At 58.2% G+C, this 11165-nt stretch overlaps 2 protein-coding genes across 2 annotated transcripts in view; one reads left to right on the forward strand and one right to left on the reverse strand.

The window, feature by feature from the left end:
- Positions 1-183: 183 nt before the first annotated feature.
- On the reverse strand, positions 184-10718 carry PTSG_11315 (uncharacterized protein). Its single transcript, XM_004987617.1, has 17 exons — positions 9646-10718; positions 9149-9286; positions 8281-8861; positions 7574-8025; positions 7310-7451; positions 6938-7064; positions 6587-6686; positions 6179-6364; positions 5874-5987; positions 5571-5687; positions 5177-5333; positions 4898-4986; positions 4580-4743; positions 1474-4328; positions 1042-1245; positions 825-881; positions 184-619 (listed from the first exon to the last, which is right to left on the reverse strand). Exons 1-17 carry the CDS (start codon positions 9887-9889, stop codon positions 593-595), a joined length of 5754 nt encoding a protein of 1917 aa, XP_004987674.1. The 5' UTR covers positions 9890-10718; the 3' UTR covers positions 184-592.
- Positions 10719-11036: 318 nt separating this feature from the next.
- Positions 11037-11165, forward strand: part of PTSG_11316 (uncharacterized protein) — a gene marked incomplete at its 3' end in the record, with an annotated part of 2899 nt that continues 2770 nt past the window's right edge. Inside the window, exon 1 of the mRNA XM_004987618.1 lies at positions 11037-11117. Coding sequence (XP_004987675.1) covers positions 11109-11117 — 9 coding nt within the window. The 5' untranslated portion in view covers positions 11037-11108. The remainder of the gene's footprint in view (positions 11118-11165) is intronic.

Here is an 11165-nt window from a genome sequence, read left to right on the forward strand (position 1 = left end):
TAGGTATTTCTAATTCTCGGGCGTTACGTATCAGGTACTTATATACGAGAAGCCGACAGCTCGCCATACTGATGATGGTAGGTATCCTCCTCTCCATTGAATATTCTGTAACGGGTTAGTTGTGTGTGTGTGTGTGTGTGTGTGTGTGTGTGTGTGTGTATGTGTGTATGCGCGGATGCGATGTGGAGGGTGATGCATTTAATTACCGTGATGTGACTTAGAGCAAAGAGCAGGGCAGTAGTGACAAGCAGCCAGTACAAATGATGTGAATATAAACATAAGACAAGCATGCACACGTTTGAAGCACATGTAACAAACACACACACACACACACACACACAAATGGAATGCCTTGCATAATTGAATATGACCAACGACGACTAAATACGCAACACTGAAGCAAGCTGGTGGTCTAAAGTCGTGCAAGGGGGCGACATTAAGAGCAACCACAAGCACGTTGGAACAGCCCCGCATGGCTCCGCCAGTTCACTGCTGTAGTTGCAGTGACAGTCAGGTGTCAAACAGTTTTGGCCAGTCGCAGCAGTGCCACGATACGGTGGAGTACAACGATACCGCGTCAACGCCTCTGATGTTACAGCTCCTGCACAGGCAAGGAGCGCTGTTGGAGGTGACACATGGACGTTGTGTGAGTGAGCGAAACCGTGAGTGAAAGAAAAAGAGATGCAGAGAGAGAAGCGTAATGAAGTCGAAAGGTAATGGGAACCCAGATTCACAAGCGCACACATCACGAATCATGCACCACACTCAAGCACAGCAAACACACACACGCACACACACACACGCACACACACCCACACACTCACTCGTTGATAGCGCTCGGAGCGGGAGCGTGTGCGTCCATGCTCAGCCGATGTTGAGAGCTGCAAAGGCCCAAAGCGTGAACATGCGTGAACATGTATGTGCATGTGTGCAAGTGAGTGTGTGTGTGCAAAGGACACCACAGCAGGCAAACACGCATCTAGGCGCACCACATCAAGCATGCGCCAGCCCAACAAGTGCTTGTGTGCCAGCAGCACACACCTGTGGGTGCAGTGCGGAGTACGGGGGTGGTGATCTGCGTCCCTGCACGTCATGGCTCGTTCGCGTGCGCCGCAGTGGGTTTGGCGCCGATGCGCGTGTGTACGGCGGTGGAGGTGGCAGACTTGACTCCAACACCATCGCAGGCTGTTGTGGATGATGCTGCTGGAACACCTGTGGGGATGTGGAACGATACAAGCTCTGCTCCTGTTGCACAGCAAAGGGTTGAAAGACACACAAGCGAGTGAGGACAGCAGCATGCTAATGTCCAACGTGTATGCCAAGCAGTACACGCGATGAACACCAACGTCATGACGCATACACACACACACATGCACACACAAGAAAACACACACACACACACACACACACACACACACACACACACACAAGAACACAAACGTAAACACCAGCACAGCACGTTTGCCCTCTCACCATGAGCTGTGTGGCGAGTGGAGAGGATGTGCGTTCGCGCACGCCACGATCGGGGCGCGATGGCGGCGGCACAGCGCCAAACGCCGGCGAATTCTTCGTGTACAGGCCAGCGCCATGATGCAAGGGCGGCGTCCCTGATCGCGTGAGCACCACGCGCCGCGGGGACACGCTGCTCGACACGTTGTGTGCGGAGAGGGGGTAGCTGCTGCGGTTGTCGTGGCAGTGCAGCTGCGTTGGCGGTGTTGATGGTCGCGCCATCACATCAACGCTTCGCCCCTTGATGCGCCTGCTCTCCCGCTGCTGAAGCTGCCCCGGTTGCTGGTGCGCAAACTGATCCGCATGGTGATGGTGATGTGCGTGGGTGTCAGCGGCGCTGTCGGCGGACATGTGACGGTACGCCATGCGGGGGTGATGTTGACGATGCTGCCCATGGGATGATGCTGGGTGTGATGGTGCGCCCACGTGCACCCGCGTCACGGCCACGGGGTCAGGCAACATCTGCCGCTGCAACTGCAGCACACGCTGTCGCACAGCACCCTCTGCCCTCACAGGCGATTGTGACTGCTGCGACTGCTGTGACTGTAGGAGCAACAGGCGTGGCGAAGACGACTGTTGGCGCTCAACAGACCGCCATGACGCGCTGTGTCGCCGGTGCCGCCGCCGCCGTGGTTCCTCGCTGCTGCGTCTCCTTCGATCGCCGCCATCGTGGCCGTTGTAAACGTCGTCATCATCGTCATCATCGTCATCGGCATGCGTGCTGCCGTGTGGGCGGGGCTGCGAGGAGTGGCGTTTCTTCCTGCTCCTGCTGCTGCCGTTGCCCCTGCTGCGATTGGGCCGAGCTCGCGTCTGTAAAGATGGCGGCGTGCAGCCAGCCGTGCTCGCAATCATCGCGGTCATGCCAACATCATTGGCATCAGCAGCGGCGGCGAGCTCCGCTGACTGCTGCGACCTGCGCCGGAGCCTGTGCCGCCTCCCACCATCACCACTGCCATCGCCACCACTGCTGCTGTTGCTGTTGTTGTTGCTACCTGCAGTTTGCTGCGCAGCGCATGCCGTTCGGCTTGGTGATGTGCGGAGAATCACGTCTGCGTCCACCTCGACACCGCGGGACCGACGGCGCCAGTCGTCTGCGCCCTTCCGCGCCGCCGCCACGTTCTTGATCGCCGTCTGCAGCGGCACGCGGTGGAACTTGGGCCGGCCCTCGTTCCCATCGCCCCCGCTGCTGCCCCCGCTCGCGTATCCGGTGCTGCCGCTGTCGGTGCCCGTTGCCGTCGCTGTCGTCGTGAGCGGGTGTGGTGCGTTGTGGCGCCCAGCCCCGTTGCTGCTCTTGTTCGGCACGTCCTCATCGCTCCACCGCTGAGTGTGCTGTGCCAGCGGTGATGGATCCAGCTGGAGCACGCGGCGAGGATCGCCACTGTTGCCGGTCACGCTCGCATACGAGCCCACGTCGTCGACACTCACGTACGAGCCGACATCCCGCGCGTCTTCGTCGTCGTCCACGATGGTGGCATATGCGCCCACGTCAATCGGAAGCACGCTGGCGTAGGACTGGCCACCTTCAACAACAGACGCATAGCTGTTGATGTCGTCATCGTCATCATCGCCACCGCGCAGCAAGACGCGACGCCTGTCTGCCACGCCTCGAGCAACAACACGCGCACGCTCGATGACCACGCCGTCGCCTTCGTCCTCAGCAGCGGTATCAGCCAGCACAGCAGTGCGTGTGTGTGCGATGGCGTCATCACGGCCACCATGAATGAGGCCTCGCCCAGGGTTTGCAGACGTGGCACGCGGCGACGACCCAAGCGACCAAGGGCTCTCGCCATCTGCGTCGGTGCCGCGCGACCCAGAGCTGCCATCGCCGTGGGACGACAGGTTGCCACTGCGCACACCGCTGACGAGTGCACAGGCGAGTTCGTGGCGCGGGTGTAGCAGGCCTGGGGGTGCACCTGCCCGGCCGGGCCAACGCCGCAGCGCATTGGCACCAAGCTCGCGCGAAGGGTTGGAGACAACCGTTGCCGCGAGCCAGGGCTCGTGGTCGTACACGCTGGACACCCCGACAGACTGGGAGCGAGCAGGGTGATGCTCGCGAAGCGAGAGCGTGTGCAGAGGAGACGGCAGCGGCGGTGGCGAGGATGATGACCTTGTTGTTGTTGTTGTTGCTGTTGCTGTTGGTTTTGCAGCTGCTCCGTGCGACAATGACGCTTGCTGGTTGTCCTCCTCACTGTCATCACCACAGTGCTTGTCGTGACGACGGCGGTGGTGGCGAAGGCGGGGCAGCTGGGACGCGATGGCCTGGCATGCGGCCAGGGTGGGCAGGGAGTGTGATCGCCGCAACGCGTGATCCGGTGTGTCAAAGTCAAGCAGCGCCGCAGACGACGCAAACAGGTGGTGGTCGCGCGTCTGGTCGGCAGAGTCAGCATGCAGCAGCGCGCTTGCGTCGTTGAGGTGATGCTCTTGCTGTTGCAGCAGCTGCTGCGGGTGATTCCGCACATCCGTGTCAAACTGCAGCAAGCTTTCGCGCACATGCACTGCACCTGCGCCTGCGCCCGTATGTTGTCTGCCAGCATGCACTGGGTCCTCGGCGTGCGAGAACCTGGCAATGTGGCGGTTGAGGTGCTGCAGTGCACGCACGCGACGATGGCCCTCGCTCTGCTGTGCACTCGAGTCCGCAGAGGAGCGGTTGTGCGACGCGTCGTGGCTCACATCCATATCCTCGGCATCGTCGTCATCGTCATCGTCAACATCATCGTCATCAACATCAACATCAGAGTGCGGCAGTTGCATGACTTCGGCGCCGTTGTCGCTGTCGGCCTCCAGCTCTGCCCGAATCTCCAACTCGCGTGTCTGGCGCTCTGTTGGCGGGCCGGGGGGGGGGAGAGATGAAAGCATACAGAACAGGCATGAGTTTGAACGTGAGCTATAATTATGTTGACGTGGGGGTGTTGGCGTGATGGACGGGAGGGGGGTGATTGGTGTTTCCGCTGTGAAAATCGCTGCGAGGAGGCTCGCTGAGCGGCAAGCACGCAATCCACACCATTTGAAGGCGTGCACATGACGAGCGAAAGATCAACACACAAACACACACACACACACACGCACACACCTGTCTCTGAGAGGGTTTGGTAGATTGGCTCCTGCTGCGCCTGAAGCTCCTCGAGGGTGTAATAGATCTGGCTCTCCTCATCACTGTCCGCTTCGCGGTAGAATGTCGCCGGTCGCTCCCGTCGCCCCCGTGGCGCCGCCTCGCTCGGAACATCAAAGATGGACCTGGCAGTGGTGGCGGTGGCGGTGGTGTGAGCATGTGCGAGGGCTTGTGCGCGTGTGTATGTGTGGCTGTGCATGCAGGAATGTGTGTACTACACGCATATGTATGTGTGGGTTTCGGCTCTTCCTCTTGAGTGTGGCATTTGCGTGAACTTACGCGGTCATTGTCATGCTGCGGACCATGCGGATGAGCTCGTGGTACGACACGGCGCGGTCGCCACACGGCCGCCGCAGATACCCGGCACCCTGCAGTCGCCGTGGCAGGGGTGGTGGTGGTGGTGGTGGTGGTGGTGGGAAGGAGGAGAGGGTGAAGAAGGAGAATGGGAATGAGTGAGAGCGGCTTTGGGTGAAAGCCAAACAGGGAATCAGGGCACCAATGTTGACAGCAGTCCACATGTGTGACCGACAGCAAGCAACCACATCACAGCGGCTGTACCTTGAGCGGTGCGCGAGCGTGGTAGTGAACGATGCTGCGCAGTGACTTGTGGCGGGCGTTACCACCGGCGTCGCCAGCAATGCGGTAGCGGTGGCGGCGGACGACGTGAATGTCGTAGTGGTACACACGGTTCTTGTGGTGCGCAGACAGCACATACCTGCAGCAACGATGAAGTCGAGGAAGGAAGGGAAGGAAGGAACACGTGAGACAAGTGCACGGCAGACAGAGACCAGGCGAGTGAATGGGGCTGCATTCTTCCGTGTGCAATGAGGATTGTGTGTGTGTGTGTGTGCATGGCTGTACTGCAACATACACATAGACAAATACGCCCGCACACATGGTTGATGCGCACGCCTGCATACGAGTACAGTGACAGCTAGACGAGGCAACGAACCCCGGAAAGTCGCGTGAGACGCGGATGTGGAAAGCGCCCTCACAGCTGGAGAGGAGAATCTGCTCTGATCGCTCCGTCGACACGAGGCCGAGGAACCACGCGTACGGCCGCCCGGTCCTGGTGGTGGTGGTGGTGATTGGTGGTGATTGATGGTGATTGATGGTAATTGATGGTGATTGATGGTGAGTGGTGAGCCTTTGAAGCAGACGAGGAAGCGCACGCAATGGCGTCACACTTACACGCACACACGTGCACACAATCAACGATGGAAGGTCAGCGCGAGCAAGCAGTCGAGTTACTGACTTTGAGAGGCCGACGCCGCGGACAAGCTCTGATGTCTTCCACCACTTGAGCACATCGTGGAAACGCGTGCACAAGTCAACACTAGCAGCACCCTCTGTCTCGGATCCAAGCAGCCTGAACACGACAGCAGCAAGATGGCATTGCATCAAGTGAGTTGCTGAACAATGCGAGAGAGAGAGAGAGAGAGAGAGAGTGTGTGTGTGTGCGTGCGTGCGTGCGTGCGCGTGTATGTGTTGTGTGTGTGTGTGTGTGTGTGTGTGTGCGTGCGTGGTACACGTGCACACCCTGCGGGGATGGAAACTGACATTTCTGATGTCACATTGCAGAGGGGTGTGTCGTCGTATTCGAGGGCATTGAGGGCGTTTGCCTTTCGCTGGTTGTTGGCGTGCTTGTGGTGCTTTCGCCTCCTCTTGTGGTGATCGCGAGCGCGGTCGCCTTTGCTCGGCGAGTGCCCGTTGCTGGTCAGCCGCAGTTCATTGCGGCGCTTTTGCCTGCAAGCACAAAGGGTGGACATAAACCAGTCACACGTGAGTACGCGGGCAGCAGGAAGTGCAATGCCGCACAGAAACAAGAGCAATAAACATACAAACAAACAAACAAACAAACAACATACAAACAAACAAACAAACAAACAAACAAACAAACAAACAAACAAACAAACAAACAAACATACAAACAAACATACAAACAAAAAAACAAAGCGGGCGCTGCACCTCTTGTTCGAAGTGCAGGCGATGGAGACGACAAAACCGAGAACAACGAGGAGGAGAAATCCTCCAACCGCAATCAGGATGTACGCCAGATCAGACAGGCCTGAAAAAATCAACCGTAACGTGCACACATGCGGGATGAGAGATGGGTGATACACACACACGCACACACGCACACACGCACACACACACACACACACACTCACACACACACACACTCACACACACACACACACACTTTCTTCCACCTCTCCTGCTCCCTCCTGGTTCGTTGGTCTGACGCTATGACACGTTCTCCCACCCAACACCAACACCGCCACGCCACTTCCATTGCCGCCGTGTGTGGGATCTGACCTGGGACGCCCGAGTTGGAAGCTGGCGGAGCACCAGTCGTGGTGGTTGTCGGCGTGCTTGCAAGCACCGTCAGAGTGTACCCTGTGTCCTGCTCCAACTGCCGCAATGTGTCTTCGTCCATCACCAGCTAACACATGCAAGCGAGAGAGTGAGGAGAGACACAAAACGAGAAGCGGGTGAGCAAGAGTTGCGCGATGTGTTGTGTTGCACTGTAGGCTGCGCAACTGTAATTGATATGCAGCCGTGTGCATGTGTGTGCATGTTGCGCTCTCGCGGGGCAGGGCAGAATGGAAGGGAGACACTCGTCATGAACACCAACCACATCGGTCACCACACTCGTAATCACACAAAATGGCGTGGGGTTATACTCACGGCTTGCAAAAGGCCTGAGGCAAGACACAGGCGGGTCTCTGTTCTACACGCGGAGAAGGTGACAGACACGGCGTTGCCGCTGCCCACAAACTCAAAGTACACGCGCGCGTGCAGCAGGGCTTCCAGTTCCCGTCGAAGCACCCTGACGGTGGTGATTGGCGGTGGTGGGTGAGCACGAGACAGCATAGGGTCGTGGTTCATGCACGCATGTGCAACGGTAAGTACAAGGCATCATGTTAAAAGCAAAGGTGTGCAAGCACGAACGTTGAGTTGAAGGGATTGGCGTCGTGTGTCTGGACAAATACGGTTGTGGTGCCGGCGGTGTGGATGCACTCGCCACTGGTCAGCGTCGACCCAATGTCGCACACGCACTCGCCATTCAGCCCGCACGCATAGCACGTCGCCTGCGAGCACGGCAGGCACTGTGTACTGTCACCACGACCGTCTGCTGCTGCTGCTGCTGCTGTTGCTGCTGCTGGGTAGTGGGCGGCGCCGCACACGCGACAGGAGCGGGTCACATCGTCTGCAATGAGCGGTGACGGGCACGATGTCACGCACTGGCCGTCGTGCAGGTATGTGTATGTCGGGCAGAGCACGCACGCGCCGTCACGTGTGCAGTTGGCGCAGTTGTCGGTGCAGCGTGCATTGGAGCACACGCGATCCGATGTGGCCGTGGGCGCAGCAACTTGCTCGGAAGACGCACACGCAGGCGACACCTGTGTTATGTGTGTGCGTGTGTGTGTGTTATGTGTGTTATGTGTGTGTTTTGTGCGTGTGTTTTGTGTGTGCGTGTGTGTGTGTGTGTGTGTGTGTGTGTGTGTGTGTGTGTGTGTGTGTGTGTGTGTGTGGTGCACGGAGAGAAAGATGGTCAGTTGAGTGCTTGTCATTGAAAACAGCCAGGTTGAACGGCAGCAGCAAGTGAACAGCACGAACAAAGACACCACCGCCGCAACACACATTGCTCAACACACCTGCGCACACGTGTCCTTGCGAAGAAAAAACTCGGCGGGTTCGCTGTCATCGTCGACATGGCATGCGCTGCACACCATACGCGCGGTGCGGGCAACCTGAAACGCAACCACCGCGGGATCAAACATGTCCCACAGGGCTGGGGTGCCAGCAGAGGACACAAACGGCGGGTGGGAGGGCGTGCTTGCAAGCACGTCGCCCGTGGTGGTGTGGGTGACCACCCACAGCTGCGTGTCCGGGTCAAACGCAAGCACAACAGTGTTGTCTGGGGAGATCCAGCGAAAGGCGGTGTGGTCGCCCAGCAGCGCTGATGACGGCATGTTGCTGTTGCTGTTGCTGTTGTCGTTGTTGTTCGCGATTGTGGTGGAATCGTTGACTCTGTTGTTGGGGTTTGTGGTTGAGGCTGGCCCGACCACGACGGGCGGGGCTGTTGTGGATGCGGCAATGGTGGTGTTTGGTGGCGAGAATGCCAGCTGGGCGGCGGAAATGATGTCGCTGTGGCGCACGTTCAGTGGGACGTTGGTGAAGTGAAACGTGTGGCAGTAGGCGCACTGCTCTTCGTTGCACGCGCGTGTATGTGGTGCTGTTGGTGTGCCATGAAACATAGGTGTGGTGGAGCAATAAGGAGCGATAGAGGGGGTGAGACCGGGGGGGGGGGGGGTTAATTGGTTGGTTGATGTTCGTTGATGTGTTGGTTGGTTGATGTGTTGGTTGATATGTTGGTTGATGTGTTGGTTCAAGAGTTGAGCAGCTGTGAGCACTCATGCTGGCACTCATACATGGCAGTGCATGAACGATGCAAGCACACACACACACACACACACACACACACACACACACACACACACACACACACGCACACACACATACCTGGTTTGGGAGTGCTGCATTGGCTCGTGGTGGAGGAAGATGCGCACACACAGGTGTAGTCAACGTGTTGGACACCTCCACCACATGCGACGGAGCAGCTGCTGGCAACAGGCTCCCAGTTGCACGCGCCATGCACCCCTGCGACCACGCAGTTGTGTGTTGTGTGTTGTGTGTTGTGTGTTGTGTGTTGTGTGTGTGTTTGTGTTTGTGTTGTGTGTGCAATTTGCATGAGGTGAGTGCGCATGCATGCCAGCACGATGAAGCACAGTCATACAGCAGAGCACACAGCACCTGCTGCTGTGACCTGCACGTTTTGGCAGTGCAAGCAAGCACAAGCATGTGCTGGTTCCACATTGCATTGATCATCAAATCAAGGCATGCTGTGATGAGACGTGATGTGCATGTGCATGTGTGTGTGTGTGCATGTGTGTGCATGTGTGTGTGTGCATGTGTGTGTGTGTGTGTGTGCATGTGTGTGTGTGTGTGTGTGCACGCACCTGTGGCAAGAGCGAGTGCCAGCACCACGATGAACGCCTGCATGGTGGCCGTGGCCGTGGTGGTGGTGGTGGTCATGTGTCTGCTGTGCCTATGCGACATGCCGCATAGTGCTGGGCGAGGTGATGTGGCCTGAAGACAAGTGATGCGTGGTGTTGCTGTGGCTGCGGCAGTTGCTGGCGTTGTGCGTGTGTCGGCGGCTGTGCTTGTGCTTGCTGCTTGTGCGGTGGCTGGGGCTTGCGCCATGTAACAGGCAGAAGTGTGGTTGCCGCAGCGCGTGACTCTTGCACCAGCGCTCGCGGGAGGTCTGTGGCGGCTTGTGGGCGCGGAGTGAACTCGCTCAGATCAGATCACGGAGAGCAAGTGGGGAGATGTTACTGCTGGGTGCTGGTGTGACGGCTGCTGTTTGTGTGTTTGTGTGTGGGCGGGGGGTGGCGATGGAGAGGTGCTCTCTGCAGCTGCTCATGTGTGTGCGTTTCACGTAGGCTGGAGAGTGTGCTGGGAGGGAGTGGGTGAGAAAGGAGGGTGGACGCCAAGAGCAATGCCGGGTTGCTGATTTTTGTTGAGTGCTGTGCTTGCAGACTTGCTTGCTGGACGGTTGGTTGGTGTGCCGACGGGCGTGTTGTGCCCGGGTGTTGGTGGGAGAAACACCGTGTTGTCACGCAGCCAGGCCTTGTTGTTGCTGCGTGTGAGCGGATCGGTGACGACGAGGAGGGTGCACCACAAAGAAAGTCGCGCGCCACTGCTGGCTGGTGGTGCTGCAGTGGTGGGTGCTTGTGTGCTTGTGTGCTTGTGTGTGCTTGTGTGTGCTTGTGTGCTTGTGTGTGTTGAGTTGCTGCGCGCGCGTGTGGGTGCGTGAACAATGATGACATGTAAAGAGCCGTCTGGAAACAGGGGCAGTTGCTGTGGAAGTCACGGGGCAACCGCTCGACATGCAGCTCGACACGCCTGGCCAGCAGCACACCAACGGTGGAGAAACCAAAACAACGACCAATGTCGACACACGCGAACGAGGCGGAAAGCAAGCGGCGGGGCGGCAGGCGTGGAGGGGCGTGCTGTTGGCGCAACAACGGGCACCGTTGCTTTGAAGCGTGAGCAGCACGACAAAACGCCTCGTCACCGCCCAACCAACCCAAACCAAAACATCCACAACGCCACTGCACTTCGATCCTCCGTTGGTGGCGAACCCGCACGTTGTGTGTGTGTGCCTGTGCGCGTGTGCAGCCAGTCCTGCGTGCGTGGTGTGTTGTGTTGTGGTGTGGGCAACACAAGCTGCACCCACAACAACAACAACAACACGCAATCAGTCGCAGCGTGCAGTGGCGAACTGGTGTTGTTCGCGGCGTCGTTGGCCGTGTCGTTGGTGGCGTGGCGAGGCATCAAATAATGCTGACTCAGCAATACAGGGAGACCGACAGAGAAAAAAACCGACGAGCAACTACAACGCAGAACAGCAGCAGAGACGATGGACAAGGTGTGTGTGTGTGTGTGTGTGTGTGTGTGCTGTGTGTGTGTGTGTGCG

The sequence above is a fragment of the Salpingoeca rosetta genome, assembly GCF_000188695.1.
Source record: "Salpingoeca rosetta unplaced genomic scaffold supercont1.43, whole genome shotgun sequence".
NCBI classification, from domain to species: Eukaryota; class Choanoflagellata; order Craspedida; family Salpingoecidae; genus Salpingoeca; species Salpingoeca rosetta.

Coding starts and splice junctions, on each gene's coding strand:
- PTSG_11315 (XM_004987617.1), bottom strand. CDS start 9,889: ATGGCGCAAGCCCCAGCCACCGCACAAGCAGCAAGCACAAGCACAGCC. Junction 6,365..6,586: donor GCCTGCACTTCGAACAAGAG/GTGCAGCGCCCG, acceptor TTGTGCTTGCAG/GCAAAAGCGCCGCAATGAAC. Junction 4,744..4,897: donor CGCAGCATGACAATGACCGC/GTAAGTTCACGC, acceptor CACCACTGCCAG/GTCCATCTTTGATGTTCCGA.